The sequence below is a fragment of the Cetorhinus maximus genome, chromosome 20 (assembly GCF_964194155.1).
Source record: "Cetorhinus maximus chromosome 20, sCetMax3.hap1.1, whole genome shotgun sequence".
Taxonomy (NCBI): Eukaryota; Metazoa; Chordata; class Chondrichthyes; order Lamniformes; family Cetorhinidae; genus Cetorhinus; species Cetorhinus maximus.
In genome coordinates this window covers 43196935-43216602 of record NC_135898.1, presented here as the reverse complement: position 1 = coordinate 43216602, position 19668 = coordinate 43196935, and the positions used below count along the sequence as shown (strand labels likewise).

The window sequence follows — 19668 nt, the reverse complement described above, 5'->3', positions numbered from 1 at the left end:
ATGCAAAAACCAGGCAAAACATTTTCACCTTACAAATTCAAAATGAGGCTCCTTTCACTTTGGTTCCTTTGCAGACACAGTGGTAAGCTTATAGGCTTTGACCTTACATTGCCCTACACACACAAAACTGCTATCTGTTATAGTCAGCACATCTCATCAAATGTAAATTCTCATTGTATCACCAGCCCCTTTGAGCTCCACCTCTTCTAACATTAAAACCCCTTTCATAATACCAATTTTATTAGTAATATAAACATTGCTTGGTCTCTGCTAGCTAGGTGTCAGATTTCACTCTTCTTCTTGAATGCTCTATTCAACAAAATGCAAATGTACTCAACCTCTCTTACATCTCAAAACTAGTATACATTAAAACACCCAGACTAGCTGACTTTAATCCAATTAAGACACACCCACAAACTAAACCTCTATTTTAAAAGAAAAATAATTTCCAATAATATTATATACATTAATAGCTTCATGATGGATAATTAAGGATGGGTAAAAAATGCTGGCCTAGCCAGCGGCACCTACATCCCATGAACAAATTAAAAGAAAGTGTGGACTAACCAAGGTTTGATACTGGTTTAGCATAACTTCCGTACTTTCTAATTCTATCCCTTTAGAAATAAAGCCAAATGCTTGGTTTGCTTTTTTTAAATGGCCCTCCTAAAACATAGTAAAAGTTTTAATGATTGATGTGCTTGTACTGCAAAATCTCTTCAGTCCCAAACACATCCCAAATTATCACCACCATCATATAAGTTGCAGTATGAGTAGAATGAGAAGATGTATTGTCCCTTTGAAGGTTAGCAGAGCCCCTTGTGATAGGCTGTGTGAGTTGATAGCATGGTTGTGAGTTCATCTGGTGCTGAGTGCTTGTAGAGGTTGATCTTCATATAAATGAGTTTCCCCGACACCTTGATTATAGGGAAGGAGAATAGGAAATAATGAGGTGGTTGAAGGCTATATGTGTGATAGAGGCAATACCTTGACTTAACTTGACCCCCACCCTTTCTGACTCCTCTGACACCTTTTGCAAGCTCTCTCCATACAACATGAATTACCCTCTTATTACACTCTTCCTGTCCTCAATGCCTGGTTGTTGATCCCTTCTTACTCAGACTTTAGCCCACACCATCTACATGAATGTAGCAGAGTCTGGGCACATTTCCTACTGCTGACTACTCCCAAAGCACTCTAGTCTGCGGCTCCTTACACACACACGCTGCTGCTTGAAATGTCCTCATTTAACTTGCTGCAAAAGCACTGAATTTTCCTTTTTCCCAATAGCAGTAATCCTATTGGGAGTGGTATTACTGTTTTAAACTGGGCAGTTAGTGAAGTCACGTGAGTGGACAGTGTTCCTGCTCTACTGCAAAGTTGCCAATGGGAGGCGAAGCAACAGACTATTTGATCATGGGAGGCATGCTAGCCAAATCTGTCCCCAGTTGACATTCACTCACATGCGCACACTTCCAGAAGAGCAATCAAGAGCAGAAACCCTGACTGATTGTCCTATCTGTAACCCGAGACACTAAAACCAATGGATAGTCCCATTACCAGCAGCCCGGTTCAGATCAGCTAATTCACCACAGGCTCAGGATTGAACCCGAGAGCCTCCTAATCCCCACGGATCAGCAGAATAACCAACTGACCCATTGGCTATCATTTGGTTTTGCAAGATCAAAGACTTGAACTGGCTAAACTTTTTCCGAACAGAAACATCTTTAAAAAGCAGCAGCTTGGAAAGCTAAAATGGAATGCTTTCAAATCCTTGCTATTCACATTTTGGATGGAAAATTTAACTAAGTGCATACACTTGTCCAAGGGAATTGTTTCACTTTCTTTGCAACACAAATGTGAGTTTTACAGGGTGATAGATTCACCTGGAGGACAGACAGATTTAGTTCCCACGTTCAGTAACTGTTAGCAGCTAGAGAGTTGGGTGTGTTACTGTTTGAAGTCTTGTAGCTTATACCAGCTGCACAAGGACAAGTGGAAGTGCTACTATGTACTGCTTGTGCTATGTATAGAAACAGAGCACTCCGTAATCACTGATAATATCATAATCTTGGCCAAAAAATATGTTGGCACCTAACTGTGTGAGCTAGTGAGAAGTGCTAGGAGAACAGAAGTACCAGCGATGGAATAGCAAAGCACTATGATGAGATGGAATGTCAGATTAATGGAGTGCACAGAAAACAGACAAATTCAGAATCTTTAACAGTGACTTCCAGACAGCTGGGTTATTAGCACTTACAGCAGTCTCTCACTGTTACATGCTAACATATGACATTTAACACTGAAGCAACATTCTGTGCTAACACATAGGGGTCGGTATTAACCCCTCTATGATGCACAGGAAAGGTTCAGAGGAGGGACAAGGAGGGAGTAAAAATTAAAAATTGTAAACCCAACCTGCCATGTATGGGTCTGTCACCATTTTGATGGCAATGGGTTACATGGCACGTCTTGGAGAGGTGGGATGTTTCAATACCATATGTAAATCAGGCTTGCATAGTACAGTTGTGAGCTTGGTTTAAATTTGAAGATTGTCAGACGGGTTTTCCCTTGGGAAACCAGTCAGCAAAAAGGAGACAGGAGCAGCTGGCTCCAACAGGTTAAATGCTTTCTATAGCACTGCTCATGAATCAGGAGGAGCAGGAGGGCTCCCCAGGCCCCACAAAATAAAATTTCTGTAGATCACAGCTCTCCTCACTACTGCGACCATCACCCCTCAACCCCCCCGCCAAGCATCAATCTATCCTGATTGCCGGAGACCCATCCCCATTGCTCTGCTCTCTGGCTGGGGCCTTCTACTACTGGCCTTGCAACCTGGCAGCTGGATAGCCTGTCAATCTGACCAGCTACTGGGTGGGAAATTCAGGTCAAAAATAATAATCCGATCCTGCTGTTAAGTTTGGCAGGAGTTCATTGTCACCGGGATTTCTGAGTTTCCCCCCTCCATTATTACACTTTCTGTAAATAGCGGGCCATAATAGTAGACTTCAGGGTTTCTTGCTCTGTTTAGTGGATGAAAATCCCCATTTCCCACATTCTTGCATTTTTTTAAGCTTGTAATGTCTCTCCTCTCCTTCTCGTTCTCTGAGGGCTCTGGAATATTTTTCAGGTGACTATTTGGGTATTTCATTGCTCCCAGACCAGAAGGTGAGAGAGCCCTGGCTGATTTAAGTTGATGCGAGCATTGAGGAACAGCAAAAATTTGTCTGGTATAAATTCACCTGGGCGGTCGTGTGAAACAGAGAATAGCAAGTCAGCAACCAATTTTGCACTAAACTCAATTTCCTTTCCATTAGAGTGCACACTAGGCTGCTAGTTCTGTAGCATTACTGCCCAAGGCAAAGTTCTAATCATATCAACCCCAACAAGCTTGTCCCTTTTTAATGCAGTCAAACCCTTATACCAACTTTTTCAATACAATTCTAATTCTCACTACAAAAACACAAGCTTTGCTTTGGCCTGACTTCTTGTCTCATCACAGCCCTGTGCCTTGGGATATTTTACAATGCTAAAGACGTTATATAAATGCAAATTGTTGCTGTGGTTATTATAATTGTCTCTTGAACCCATTGCTGATTTTCCTTTCTTCCTTGTGGATAACTGCCTGCCTCTGTCCAGCTCTTCCTGCGACAGTGCATCTGCGATCATGCTCACCATATGGAGAATACGGGTGCTAGCACTCTGTGGCATAGCGTGCTTGAGCTGCCACATTAATGGTCAACACACCAGTTCTATATGAAGCACCTTTTTGCGTGCTGAGAATTAATCTGCTGCATGTGGGACTGGCAAATAGAGCATTGAATCTCGGCTGTGCCTGACGTTCAGTCTGACTTCCTCCAGAAGGCAATTTGCCAGTTTCAATTGGAGAATAAAGTGGTGAATTCACTTCCATTTAACAAAAAAATGAACTCGTATTATAATTTGTGATTATTGCTTAGAAGTCTAGTTGTGATATTCTTGCAAAAATGCATTCCTTTGCTACCTTGAGCAAAGTTTAAACCCGTTTTAAAGTGAAGATGGGCATAGAGGAAACCAACGGTTCTTGAAGTGGCCCAAGAGTTGGCAACGGCGCTTAAAGTCAAATATATAATTTTAATGTGTCTTCATCTCCTTCTTTAAAGAAAAAGAAAAGTGCCATGTGGAAAATGTATAAGGGATAAAGTATTTGCCAGTCGCTATTACTGAATGACTGAACGAATCAAAGTAGGAACTTTTGGCCTTTCACCTGAGCCTGTTATACAAGTGGTTGTAAATGAATGCAATTGAATTTTAGAAGTCCTCCTCAAGCTGGGGTGGGTTGGAGGAGGGGGGGGATTCATCTTTTTGAAACAACGAAGGCTTCACCCAAACAATGAGATTAAGACTCATACAGTCTCAGGTACACAACCTGACTCATTCTCAGTCAGAATCTTTCCATTCTACATATTTCAATGCCCTTAATCACATCCAGCATGAATTTTACATCAAACTGTAGTAAGCACATTTTTTCATCCCTGTTTTCCAACATTTCTCTTCAGTTTGGATACCCAATGCTGTGATTCCATTACCCTACTCATTTTTAAAATTTACCTTCAGTAATTTCCATGGTGCCTTTAAGTTCATCCATTTAATAGTTTCTCTGTAAAAATAACAGCTAACAGATCAGATTGAAGGCTTCTGCTAATGGATCAGTCATATCACAGAAAAGCAAAAGATGGACAGACTCAATTTTTTAATACATTGATAGATTTAAGTGATATTGTAAAATGCCCAGTACACAAACATTATTCTTTTTATTTGCTTGGCATAGCAACTGGACACAGTGTCATAGAGTATCACTTTAATAAGTGGCTGACTTAGTCACATTGGTTTTAATGAGCAGTAAAAGTCTTATTAGAACAAATATCTGTTATTGTTGCTTACAACCCATTGTCACTTTCTGAAAAGTGATAATGAAAGTTAACGAGATCATGGTAATACAACCTGGGCCTAAATTTTATCTGCAACTGAGCCTTCATTAATTCACACATTGTGATCTATTACATAAAGGACTAGACATTTCTGTTGGCAATTTGAGTAAGTCAACACAGCTCATTCATACACAATGTTCTTCTGTTTGCTGTTTTAATGGTGCCATTAACTGGCTTATCTTAAATAGACTAATGTCGCTGTTAAAACTGCAAAGAGACAGCATTGAAGCATTTCTCCATTAGTGCTATCATTTTGCATATTCTACTCTCCTAATATTATCTATTCAATTGTCATCTGAAAGATACTTATCATGAAAGTCAGCGAAAAAGCTCAGCAGATCAGAAGCTGGATGATCTCAAGTAAGAGTTCAACTGGTCTTTAAATGCTAAAGCACCTGAAGACACGCCCTTTCATCCCTGACCTTGCCAGTGGGATGTCACTTTTGAGCATTGCCGGCAACAATGACAAAAAAACTGTGTACCTTTTTCTACACAGCCAGCAACATCTTTAATTACACAGTGGGGTCTGTAGATTCTTTTTGTAACTTAAACAGTCTCTGTAGCACTACACAGGACAGGAACCATTGGCACAGCTTGGGAGATGAAGCCCTCAACAGGAGCCCTGGGGGGATGTTAAAAGGCAATCCTTAGAATAATTTCCAACTGCTTTTCTTGCAGGTCATCAAATCGGTCCTGAACTGCCCAGGACAAATGACGCTTAATGGTCAGCCACTTCTTGTGTGTGGCGGTGATGGCTTTACACACTCAAACTTCGATGGCTGCACAGAATCTGCCTTAACAATCTTGGATGTGTTCAAATGTCATTTTTAAATGTCTGCATCTCGTAATTCTGAATACGTTGCTTTGTCTCCGATCTCATTCATTATTGCAAACCCCATTAATGGAGGGCTGTTCAGTGTGTGGATGAAATCAATAGCCCTTCACCACCCCCCCAGAGAATTTGGCACATAGATCATATTTGCATCTGAACTAGAAAATAATGGAAACATATGTTATGCATTTGACATTAGGATCCAGGGAGACAGCTCTAAGTACACTGAGAAACTGCCTACCAGCAGTAGTAATCCAAGGAAGAAAGTAATGATTCTGTGTGTAGTGACTAAGGCTATTATTCAGAGCTTTAGAAAATGCAACTGTCAGCCAAATTTCACACTATATGTTCCATGTAATGTAACATTAAACCATTTTATGTTCTAAACTGCAAATCCAGACACACAGCAGTTTTCATACATAAGGAACATTTTTTTAGAAATTTCTTTAAACTTGGCTTATTTTCCCTGTGAGTAAATATCCTCCACATGATGGACTAAACATGGAATAATATCACTCTTGGATGGCTGGGAACATGGGTTCCTTTCCTTTCATCAGCATGGTCATCATTTACTAATGTCGGCTGGGATTCAAACGTCACCTTCTCTCATCAGGTGAGCTTAAGGTCATTCCTAGCAGAGTAGAGGCCTGTAGACTCCATATTCTCAGGAGAGAGGAAGAATAAGCAAAACAGAGCTGCCCTTCAGATTCATGTTGCTTCCACCCAACCTGTGCTCAGTTGTGATGCAGATACTGACTGGATTTTCTTGCTGGCTTTGCGACCCTGACATCGGTACCAAATGGGGATTGCGAGCCCGCACTTACTAGCAGCACATCTGTTGGTGCAGTATTCTCAGAGGCAGCCTCCAGGCTCACCATCCTATTACAGATGGCAGGTGGGCTCCCGATACTGCTAGCCCAAACAGAGGGCCAGAAGCTCTGGAGTCTCCGCAGCACCACTGGGAGAGCTGAAGCTCTGCTCAGGCAGGTTAGAGACCATAAGTGCGCCTCATCAAGGAGACACCTGGGGAGGAGTGCATTTAAATATAAAATTTGTATGGCTGAAGCCATTAGGCCCATGGAAGCATAGGGGAAACCTTTCCTGGCTGCAGCCCCCTCTTTTGGGTATGGAGCCCCTGGTTCAGATGGCTCACCCGTTCTCCAGGGGGTGAACCTCCATTGTGATGGCAGCCTCCACACATGGCCAGGGCGGCTACTCTGCCAGCAACAAAATGCAGGCCTCAGCCACATATTGAACTTAATTTGGCCTGTAATGGGCTTAATTGGCTGCCCTCCTGCACAATGTGGGCAGCTGATCCCAGTCCTGACCCACCCATGAAATATATTCCAGGGGTGGGAGTGCAACCAGGCATCGTCCCGATATAACTCCCCCTTATTTTCCCTGATCCTTCTCCCTGGCCCCATCATCTCCAAGATCTCCATCATAGGGCCAGGAAAATTCAGCCCCAGGAGTCTGTAATGAGCACCGTACTGCCATCAGAGCAGGAGCAACAGGAGCAGCATTAGCTTCGCTAATCAAAAAACAAAATATTGTGGATGCTGGAGATCCAAAATAAAAACAGAACATGCTGGAAAAACTCAGCAGGCCTGGCAGAAGATCTGTAGGCAGAGGAACAGCGTTAACATTTTGTGTCCAATATGAATCTTCTTCGAAGGAGAGTCATATTGGACTTGAAACATTAACTCTGTTTTTCTCTCCAAAGATGCTGCCAGACCTGCTGAGGTTTTCCAGCGCTCTCTGTTTTTATTAGCTCTGCTAATATTATGTCTGTGTATTTTTTAATTTTAATACCCCCCTTTCACAAGCACCCAGACCACATCCCCTGGACAAGCAGCTCAGTGACAAGCGTGGAGTTTTCCACATACATAACTAAAGTTGCTTGCCATGTGGCCAGAGTTGGCGATGCAGAAACATAACCCAAGTTAAAATGCTTTCTCTTGCCACACCCCCATCGTCCACCACATCCCTATCTGTCACTGTCTGGTACCAGTTTTGCTAATCCAGCCAAGTTTTGAAGATTGAGACTACACTCCAAGCCTTACAGCGTTATAGCATTCCCACCTGAACACTGTCCTTAGCAAATGAAGAATGGGACCTGGATACTCACCCATGTAGCGGGTATTTAAATGGTGTTATTTGCTTTTGAAAATAAAATGAATTTTCTGATAACACAACTAAGTGGTTTCAGTCTTCTACAGGTGATCCAGTTTTTTAAACTAATATATCCCGAATAAAAAATTCTTTGCACACACATTGTGTGAAGGAAGTACAACGCAGATTGATTTTTAAGCGTACATATTTGGATTTTGTGTGACTAAAATTGGCTCTGTTTGTAATTACTATGAGACCATCTCACATCAATTTTTAGTGATCTCTGTAAGGAACTGAAGAGAACATTGAAATCCACTGCCCACGCCATATCCCAAAAGACAGCAGGTTTCATCTGGCACATTTTGTTAAAATCCTGCTGAGACTTAGTATTTGAATTCCTCCATGTAGCACTCGCCAGTAATGTAAATAGTTGTAGATATGCAGTCGTCATTCACAGTAGGATAAAACTTTAGCTGAGTAACTGATGAACGATGGCCAAACAAACTTGTCTTTATATAAAAAAACTTTCTGTTAAAAACCAGTCCCATGATTGTTTCCTGTGTGACATTCCAATTGCTATCCCAAGTCACTCTAAAGAGCTAAAGATAGGTTTGAACCACAAAACAAAAATGCTAATCTCCTTTACACATTTACATGATTCTTTGTTCTTTGGCTTTGCCATGTTTGTTAAACTTTCCACTAGTATCACATGTTTGTTCCTTCTTCCTTTGTAATGAGCTTTCTTTTTATTCTGTCATTTTTCTGCTATTTTTTCGGTACCCCCCCCCCCCCCCCCCCCCAACTGTATTTTTAAACTTCTGGCTCTTTTTCCAATTATTGTTCATATGATCTCTTCATGTCACCAGATCCAAGCTGTAAAATATCATTTTTTTAAATTTTCTAACTTGCCCTGACTTCCATGAGATGTTAAACAAATATCTGTTCAGGTGGATGTAAAAAAAAGTCCATGGGATATTGGACTGTTTGAAGAGGAGCAGAGAATGTTCCCACTGCCTAGGCCAGCATTTGTCCCTTAACCAGAGACAACTTTTTCTCAATTAAGGTTGAGATGTTGAACTTGATTAAAGAGGTTTTATCAAGAGATGGCTAGTGATTAAACTAATAATGTAAGCACCTTTGATTTTCCTTCTGCTCACTGCACCAGTTCTGAGGTTGGTTCACCACTTTAAAGGACCTTTGTCTTTTCAAGATATACAGTACTCCTTGCCTCCTCAGACTGCCGAGTGAGGTGACCCAAGCACAGTACAGTAAAACTCATGTTTAAAATTGATAATAAATACAGTAAAAACAAAAAACTACTGTGGATGCTGGAAATCCAAAACAAAACAAAATTACCTGGAAAAACTCAGCAGGTCTGGCAGCATCGGCGGAGAAGAAAAGAGTTGACGTTTCAAGTCCTCATGACCCTTCAGCAGAACTGAGTGAAGTTAGGAGAGGGGTGAAATATAAGCTGGTTTAAGGTCGGGGGTGGGGGGGTGCGGGGGGGAGAGAAGTTGGGGTCGGGGGGTGGGTAAACATTGGGATATAGGTTCACATTGTATTAGCTTAAATGACACACTGCAGCACATGGATCATCCAGTGACACAGTCCATTGAATATTTCCCCTTGCATCCCAATGTGTGGAGCCTGCTCTCAGATTTGCCAGTTTAGTCACATTTTTGTCCAGACCATGGAATCCCCTAACATATCAGTGGGGGCTGGGGTGGATGGGTGGGTGGGGGAGTGGTGGGTGGAACTGACTTGTGTTGTGTTACATTACTGTAACACATTCTTCAGCATGCACACAATAGTGTTGATAGTCATCATGCTGCAGTCTAAGGTCCAGATTATTCAGTCCTGGCTACAGGAGGTAATAAGTGTCGTCTGTGGAAAATATAAAATAGGGGGAGAGAAATATGATTTAACAGTATTGCTGCAAATTAGATTTTCAAGATATTTGATATTTGCCATTATAAATCCCATATATGCAGTCTTATAATGTTCTTTGCTTATTAGTCCCCTTGAATCTAACTGTACTAATAATAAATTAATATTATTCATTCTCAGGCTGGTGAGCCCAACATTTATTGCCCATCTCTGGTTGCTCTGGGGAGGTGGGTGATACAAAGTTAGTGGATTACTGGGCCACTTCAAAGTCAACCCATTGGTGTGGCACTGGGTACTCTTTAGGCTGGATTACATAAGGATGGCAGGTTTCATTTGCTGACAGACATTGGTGAAGCAGCTGGGATTTATGACAATCTCACGGCTTCACAGAAACATTTATTGATGCCAACTTTTTTTTGATTTACAGAACTTTTAAGCAGAATTAAAATTCTGAAACTGCCAGGGTGGCATTTGAATTCGGGTCTAGAATTATTCATTCTGGCCTCTCGGTCATTAGTCAAATAACATGACCACTATACTACCTTACCCTTCCAATATTATTGTTGGAAGGTACTTGACAGTTCAGCGAGTTATATTTCATTTGCACTGAGGTTGGGCAGCAGAGAGACTGGAAAGTTTTGACACTGTCTGTGGTCTGCGCAGTGAAGCTTTATCATTCACCAGTGGTTGAATAGTCCGAATCAAATTTGAAGCTACAAACAACTGATCCAAAGGCAAGTTAGCCACTAACTGAGCAATTCAAACAGTACAGTCAAAACCAATATTTAAAGGACAGAGTCTGCCCACACCACAATGAGGTAACTGGAACTCTGTAGAAATGAACACAAACTTCCCTCAATCATTTAGTGTTGAATGTACAAACCTTGTAATACAGATCCATAGAGACCAGATGCCAGCATCAACTGTTGCTAACTCACAATTGATAAATGATTGGAACTCCCTGCCTGTGCTGTGCAATACTGCACGATCAGTACATTTAACCACCAACTTCACGTAGCAGTAGGGTCATGGAAATTGACCTCAGCATCTTTGGGCTAGGAGGACAAAATCTTCGAGCTGGAAAGTACTCTTGTGTGAATTTCAAGCCAGCCAGGGATTGGGTTCTGTGGTGATGGTCCTCGCAGTCAAATAGTTGAGCAGCACGAACATATGAGGAAGGGATACTTGGCCTGATGGAGCTCATGAAAAACAAAAACAACACCTTCAGGAGAAGAACCAAAAAAAAAGAAACAAAGTATGAACTGAGGTCAACTTATTAGTTTGTAACTTGGCTTAAAATATATTGTACAACTAATCCAACTTGGCACATGCTCCACAGAGTTCAGTACTCAGACCTGAGGTTGTGTCAATGGTAAGCTGCAACCCTTGTTTATTTGTTGCATGAGACACTTCACTTACTTCCAATTATGATCTGTCTTTCCATCCACAACGGTTTTACGGAATATACTTCCCAAGGAACTAGCAAATTCTGGGACATGAAGTTTCATTACGCCGTGCCTTGGGATGGTTTGTGCTCAGATAGTGGGATACAGATCTTAGTATGGCCGTCCAGGGAAGTCACTAAGCATGAAAATCATAGGATGAGTAATCCTGGGACAGCTGTGGGTGTATTAACAACCAGCTTCTTAAGTCGAACAGAAAAGGGACTCGGAACAGGCTACACATTCACGTAGTGATCTAATGAATGGTGTACGGTCAGGACAGGAAAGAAAATACATTCGCAAAAAATATGCATGAAAAACCTAGTCTCTTTATGAATTGAGATATTTTTGACTGTGTTAAGTGGGAAAGTGGCAGGATATATGAATATAGAGGACAGCTCACTATTTCCATCAGAAATTTATGTTCTTCTTAGAATAGCCCAGAGTTTGTAACCAGCAGAGAATGAACTATGTCCATTATAGTGACACTTACCCATAGACTTGTAATGGGCTTTTGCACTGGAACTTGTGATTATTAGGGGGCATGGCATCCTCTACAGGAGTTTTGGGATCTGTGTGAACAGGGCAAGCAATGGTGTGCCTTCTCGACTAATCAAAATGAAAAATCCTCACTGAGATATGCAGATCACAAAATTCGATAAGGCTCAAAAACAGGGGCAGGGATCACGATGTGCAATTAACCCAAGCCCATTGATTCCGATGCAGGCAACACCTTGTCAGCTCAGTTACATGAATGCAATCAATGCTAAGTGCTTGGCTGCACATCCGAGCAGGGGATGCAAAACCATGTTAGGCGAGACCGGGTCCAACCTAGACCACAGTATCTAAATCCAGCCTACATCTCTTACAGGGGAGGTGCATGTTGACTGCAGTAGGTGCTGGAAGTGGCTGAGGAAGAATGTTTGACCTCCGAGAAGAGTAAATGTCGTGCGAAAAGGGAGAGCGCAGACTTCAAGGTTCTCCAAAGCAACACTGGAGGCCTTGGTGTTAGAGGTAGACTGGGGGAAAGAGGTCCCCCCACAGGCACAGCTGGAGGGAGATGATGCTTGCATTGGAGTGGCCATGACTGACGCTATGACCAGTAATGGGGCTGAAAGCATCGGAGATAACTGTATGCTGATGCTTAATCCTGCTTCTCACATTCCAACTCCCCCTCATCCCACAATCTCTTCCGATATGCAAGTTGAAGATGGTGTAAGTATTGCACTTCTTGCTTCACCCCCTCCCCACAGCCTGTCTTCCTTCTTTCAGATACCCAAGAACTGCCATCTGTCCAGTCAGTGGGGGAAGAGAAAGAAATGGAAGAGCAGGAAGACGGTGATGAAGATAAAGCCCCATCACCTGCTCTCACATTCACAGCCAGCAGGTCAGATACTGACACTGTACACACTTTAGAGTCTAACATAAAGGCAGGATCTGCAAATAGTCAGATACGGGGCATGAGTGGGCTGCAGCCAACAAAGGAAAAAGGTTGCCACAGGTGCCAGCTCAGCAGACAGTGAGTTTTGCAAAGGGCTCAGATGAGGACTTCGATGGGGCGATGTGGAGAATAAAGGCTGATGGTTACGCACACAGAAAAGCTTGGTGCATTGGGAGGCCTGTCAGAAAGACTGCTGCCGCTGCCAAAGAGCATGGAGGTACTAACATTGCACAGGACTTTGCATGGAACTTGAAGCCCATCATTTCCAGTGTGGGAGTGGTGGCCAACTCCATAGCACACTTGTAGATCCAATCATGATGCAGAGGTTGATGTCTGATGTCTCAGTTTCCATTGCAGCACAATCAAAACCATCCAGTGTGCTGAGTGCTGCAGTAGAGGCTCAGACTCATGCAAGCTCAGCTTGTTGCCAAAATGCCTGTGGATATCAGTGCTCGAAGGGGCGTGCAGGTTCTCACAGCAGGTCAGCAATCTGTCCTCCAGCGCATGACTAGGGTTGCTGAAGAGCCACTCCAGGGGAGTGGCAATGGCTATGTGGAGCAATGAGCCTGCTGTACTCTCTCAGGATGATAGCATTCATCCTCCCACCACTGTCACTCTGCCAGTGACCTTGCTGTTGCCTGCCAGACAGCCAGCCCCAACTGTTGCTTCCAATGCTGTGATGGGGCGGTACAAAGCTGGGCCCTCTAGGGCCAGAGTGTGCACTGTTGTCCTGCTAAAAAAAATGGCACAGCTACAGTCAAATGAGTATTACACACTGATTGACATCGTGATCCACATACTTCCGTACCATGTTTCTATGGATGCAAGCACCTTTGAATTCCTAATCATCTCTAATCATGTGTGAGCCTTCACACGGTATATTATTTAATAATGTGGGACCAACCAAAACAGATCCTGTCATGACCCCAACATTAACACATGGTAGGTAGTGGTCAAGAAGATAGAATTTGTCCAATTGTCCCTACCGCAAGAAGCAAAATGTTAAAAACATGTCCCCACTCATGTGACTCTGTCACATGAGCAGGGACATGTTAGAAATGAGATTTCAACATTTTTATTTTATTTTTAATTCCTGTTGGAAACCTCAACCCGCCCGTGGATGAGGTTTCATAAAAAATCCAAAGGCCGCCTGGCCGATTTGCCTGCCCACCAACCGTAAGATTGGATGGGCAGCAAAAAATTGCTTTTAATCATTACTTTAATGGCTTTAATAAGCCTGTTAATTGTCAGTGGGCCCACTGCCGACTCCTGTGTGCGCCCGCCGACCGAAATATTGTGCAAGTGCGTGATGATGTCAGGATGCTCCTTCTAGTCTGCATGGGTCAGCTGTTCACTGGCAGATTCTGCTAAGCCGTCAATGGGAGCCAATGTCACTATTAAACAAACAATCCTTCAGGTTCTGCATCAAGGACAAATGCAATTTGCGATGTGCACAACTGCAAATGTTTACCAACTGAATAAAGCATTACCTTTTAATCACACGTGTGGAGTGCAAGTACCACAAGGTGTTGATGACAACAGATTGTGGTCAACAGCTATCAACTTGCAATCCTCTGCACACTCTTTTTGTCAGGCTAATAACCTGCGGTATAATCAGCCATGTCACACCCATGATTAATGTAAATACCTTATATAGAAAAAAAGCCTGAAACAATGCAGTTTTCTAAAGCAGTCTAGTTAACTGTCTCCTTTTTCACTCTGCTTTGGATTCTCTTGAACTCCCCAACATCCCCTGACTGAGCAAGATCCCAATCCACTGCCAGTGATGTTCTTTAGCTGGTCACTAGGGTGCATGCAAGGGTGGCTCACTTCAGTTATTTTGCTCAGTGCCTCCTCTGACGAATCAGACATGTTCACATGCTGGGAAATGTTAATATATTGCTAATTTATAGACCATGCGACCAGTGACATGGAACTGTAGCATTGGTTCTGGATGATGTTGAGTAGCGTGATGCTTAGTTTTGTGCTGGTTACTTGTTGCTGGTTGGTAGTTCTTTTTCCCTACCTGGTCAATGAATGGAGCTGTTAATCAGTTGCTCATGGTGAGTCAGCGATGTCAGGAAGAAATTTTTCACCCAGAGGGTGGTTGGAGTCAGGAATGAACTTCCTGAGAGGGTGGTGGAGGCTAGTTCAATCAAGGTATTCTAAAAGGAATTGGATTGCTATCTGAAAAGAGAGAATGTACAAGGTTATGGGGACAAGGCAGGGGAGTGGGACCAGATGAAATGCTCTTTCAGAGAGCCAGTGCAGACTTGATGGGCCAAATGGCCTCCTTCTGCACAGTAAAGATTCTGTGAACAATTCTGTGAAAAGAAAATCAATCAAGGAACCACCAAACCTGGGTCTTGAAATCTTATATATTGTTAAACTGGTAATTTTACTCTCTATGATAATGGGTACACCTCTACATATATACAATGCATGTAGATATGTAGACAACACATTCCCATAAATGAAGAAATATTAAAATATTAAAATTAGTTAACAAAATATAATTGCCTTATTTTGTACTGACTTAGCTTGTCTTTGAGATAATTGTAAAATATGAGCAATAAAGATGAACAGTTTAGCTCCCCAGAAATTAAAACTTCAATTGGTGTGCTAACTGCTGTGATAAGGCCTGTGCCTGATTTTCATGATAAAGACAATCTATCTGTATTAGTGTAACCACTTCTAGTGCCAGCACAAGGATAAACTTCTGACCTGAACCTGGCAGAATTTCTGATCTAGGCACTGGCCTAGGGTTGGTAGGAATTGGTGAAGGTCCATGACACCAGAATCAAGTCCTACAAAGACATTGGTAACACTTAGAACAGGGCTTCCCAAGCTGTGGGTCACGACCCCCAGTGTGGGGGTTACAGGATGAGCAATTGGAGTTGCGAGCTCCAAGGCAGCAATGGTGACTGTGTAGCGGAGACTCAGATTTGTCAGTCTTGGGTTGACTGCGAGGCCCCTTTAAATGTGAGTGATCTAATCCAATGAGTTCTGAGGCCTGATCATTGACACCAACAGAGCCAACAAAATGGGATAGTCTTAGTTGTTTTTTTGTACCTGAACCCATCAACAACTCTCCCCCACATCCCACCAATTTTCATTCTGGGGTCACACCAAATGTGAAGCATAAAATGAGGTCACAGCAGAAAAATGTTTGGGAAGTGCTGACTTAGAGAGCTCCATTGGTATAATACCTGCCCCAAACTTCATAATCTCCCAATGGTGAGGTAGTGCCACATAGGAGTGAGTGGTTAGGATCAAGCACAAAAGAGAGTTCTGGTCACAAGGGATAATCACAGATGTAATTAATAGCAGAAATGGGGCATAACAAAAAGACAAGATGGCAGCAAAGATATAAATATTTGGTAAATTTTTTATTTTTTCATGGGATGGGGGGGTTGCTGACAAGGCCAGCATTTGTTGCATATGAACACAAACTGCTTCAGTATCTGAGCAGTTGAAAATGGTGCTGAACACTGTGCAATCATCAGTGAACATCCCCACTTCTGACCTTATGATGTAGGGAAGGCCATTGATGAAGCAGCTGAAGTTGGTTGAGCCTAGAACACTAACCTGAGGAACTCCTGCAACATCCTGAGGCTGAGATAATTGGCTTCCAAAAACCAATACCATCTTCCTTTGTGCTAGGTATAACTCCAACCAGTGGAGAATTTTCCCCCTGATTCCCATTGACTCCAGTTTTGCTAGGGCCCTTTGATGCCACACTCAGTCAAATGCGGCCTTGATGTGAAAGGCAGTCACTCTCGCCTCATCTTGGGAGTTCAGCTCTTTTGTCCATGTTTAGGCCAAGGCTATAATTCTGAGGTCAGGAGTAGGGTGGCCCTGGCAGAACCCAAACTGAACATCAGTGAGCAGGTCATTGCTGTGTAAGTGCTGTTTGATAACAAAGAAGGTTGATGGGATGATAATTGGCCAGATTGGATTTTCATGCTTGTGTATTATTTAATTGGAGGCCTCCCGTCTTCTTTCTTATGTGGGGAGTCACGAATCACAGAGTTGGATAATGGATTTTCCTGAGCAATGCAACAGATACTCAAGGGCTTTTTGTGTTATATGGCTGGAGTGCGCCCTGTCTATAAGGAGAAGCTGATGTTGCTTTTCTGCCTAATGGCATGTGCTGCCTCTTCTCCTAGGTGTCCTCATCATGATCAGAGGTAGTCTTCACTTTCTTGCTCTCCACCTAGGTGGTTAGAAGGTCCAGTCTATTTTTAATGGCCAAATTATTGAGAGTGAAGCAAGCCCTTTCTGGATTGTATTGCAAGAAATAGAAACAGAAATCTGAGACTCCCAGTGACCTGCTCCATTATCATTCATGACCACTCGACATCCGTTGAATCAATACAAAACCAAAATTCTGCAAATCTGATGAAAGATCATCAACCTGAAACATTATTTCCCTCTCTGCAGGTGCTGCCAGTCCTGCTGAGTACTTGCAGTGTTTTCTGTTTTTGTATCAACTTCATTTTATCTGTTTTCAGATTATGTTCTTGGATGATAGAAAGAAATCATCAGCTGTGGCTAAAGCAGGTACTCTAGTCTCAACCTGAGACTAAAAAACCTGCCATTTCCTCAGTAGCAGGCAATGACATGCAGAATATGATGGTTTGCATCACTCTCTATCTCCACATTCAGTGCCTGAAATCCCTTCTTGTTGAAGAAATAATGGGTCTTTCAGACGACGTCTTTAAAGCCACATTGTTGGCATCAATGGTGCACTTGTTGGAAAGTAGCTACTCAAAAGAAGTTGATTCCTCTCTCTCTTTCTCCATTTTGCAGGGTTCATTGGGAAGCTCATAAACACAGAGGCATGCCTGAACACAGTATCCATCACCTGTGTGATGTGCCAATGTACTGGTGCTTAGCTGATGAGACTAATGTCACCGGAGGCCACTTGAAAACATTTAAATGTACAAACATTTCACGTCCTTCTCACCCACACAGCCACTGCAAACTTTGGACCTGTGGCAGAAAGAGTCTTCAGTCCTGGTTCCAACTACTGGCATATTTCACTTACTATATCCAGAACACAGTCATCTGAAACACTGCTTATAGTAAAGGTCCAAATAAGAAAGATGCATCCAAGGATGCTCAGGGAACTAAAGGTGAAATTTAGTCTCAGGAAATCTGGTGTGGTGGTACGGATCACAATAATACCAATCCTCCTTAGAAATGTGAGTGGTTTCTGAGGACTGGAGAATTGCAATGTTACACTTTGTTCAAAAAGGGTAAGGATAAATCCAGCAACTATAGGCCAGTCAGTTTAACCTCTTTGGTGGGAAAAGTTTTGGAAACAATATTCTGGGAGGAAATTAACAGTCAGGTCACAATTTCAAATTTGCAGATGACACAAAACTTGAAAGTCTACTGAACTATGAGGATGATCATGATAGACTTCGAGAAGACATAGGCAGGCTGGTGAAATGGGAGCACTGTGGCAGATGAAATGTATTACAGAGAAGTATAAAGTGATACATTTTAGTAGGAAGAATGAGGATAGGCAATATAAGCTGAATGGTACAATTCTAAAGGGAGTGCAGGAACCGAGAGACCTGGGTGAATATGTGCACAAGTCATTGGACAGGTTTAGAATGTAGTTAAAAAGGCATATGGGATCCTAATTTATATAAATTGGGACATAGCATACAATAGCAAGAAAGTTATAAAGAATATTTACAAAACACTGGTACAATCTCAACTAGGACATTGTATCCAATTCTGGGCACCACAGTTTAGGAGGAGATTTAGAGATGATGCAGAATTTAAAGATGGTGCAGAAAAGATTTACAAGAATGGTTCTATGAGGGACCAGGGATTTCAGTGACATGGATAGATTGGAGAAGCTAGGATTGTTCTTCTTAGAGAACAGCAGTTTGACGAGATTTGATAGAGGTGTTCAAAATCATGAGGGGTCTAGGTAGAGTAGATAGAGAGAAACTCTTCCCATTGGTGCAAGTGTTGAGAACCAGAGAATATATATTTAAAGTGATCAGCAAAAGACCCAACAGTGTCATGAGGAAGGTGTTTTTAGTTATGGAGTATTAGGGTTGTAAGTGTTAATGTGTGAGACTGTGTAAATAGCACCTCTTGTAATGATGATGTAAGAGAACACATGACTAGGAGAGGGGGTGGGGAGAAGGCTCATGGCTTTATCTAGTTAAGGATAGCTGTGCATAGTTCAGTTGTATAAAATAACCTGTTTAAAATAAAATGTTTTAGTAAACATACCGACATCTCAGTAATCATTCCAATGATAGACTAACCAACATACAACATGGTGGCAGCAGTAATGGACCCCCAAACACTGAAAATTTATCTTCAAAGAAGATTAAATGTCAGAGCTGTAAAAGTGGCATCAAAACTGCAGAACTCTGTAAAACACAGTTGAAGAATTCCAGAGCTGCTCCATGGATGAAGTGGAGGCAGGAAGAGTCAGAAAATCAACTTTCAAAGTCATTCAAGGCTGCACCACAGCACGTGGTGGTCTGTGAAGAAAATTCTGATCCAGTAATCCTAGGCGCTGTGTCCAAGGACCAAGCAACGATCATGGAACGGGTGAGGATCCTTTTAAAAAGGGTAAAAATCAATTTTAATGGTGCAATGGGCAGATGGCACTGGGCAAACCAGATCTACAGCAAGAGAAAGTTCTCAGGTTACAGAGAACCCTGCAGTCCAGGTCTGAGGTCAGTGCCATTACACGTGGCAACCGCGAAGCAATAGATTATTTAAATACCTTAAAGTAAAGCAATTTTTAACAGCTTTGTAGTATGTTCAAGACACAAATATTAACCCTAGCTGAGAGATCCCCCAGGGAGAGATAGTGGCCAGAGGAGGTCTTGGTGAGGGGCTGAACAGTGCAGGAAAGCTTCAAATGTGGGAAGGCAAATTTAAAACTTTAGGTAAACCACCTAAAAGCTTAGATAAACCATAGATCCTAAATTAATGCTACCT

At 42.3% G+C, this 19668-nt stretch overlaps 1 protein-coding gene across 2 annotated transcripts in view; it reads left to right on the top strand.

Annotated features, from left to right (window-relative positions):
* The window catches only part of rnls (renalase, FAD-dependent amine oxidase), a 139395-nt gene extending 131398 nt beyond the window's left edge, over positions 1 to 7997 (top strand). For both annotated transcript variants that reach the window (XM_078565956.1, XM_078565955.1), the window contains exon 7: positions 5649 to 7997. In XM_078565956.1, coding sequence (XP_078422082.1) covers positions 5649 to 5801 — 153 coding nt within the window. In that variant the 3' untranslated portion in view covers positions 5802 to 7997. The remainder of the gene's footprint in view (positions 1 to 5648) is intronic.
* The last annotated feature ends 11671 nt before the right edge of the window (positions 7998 to 19668 follow it).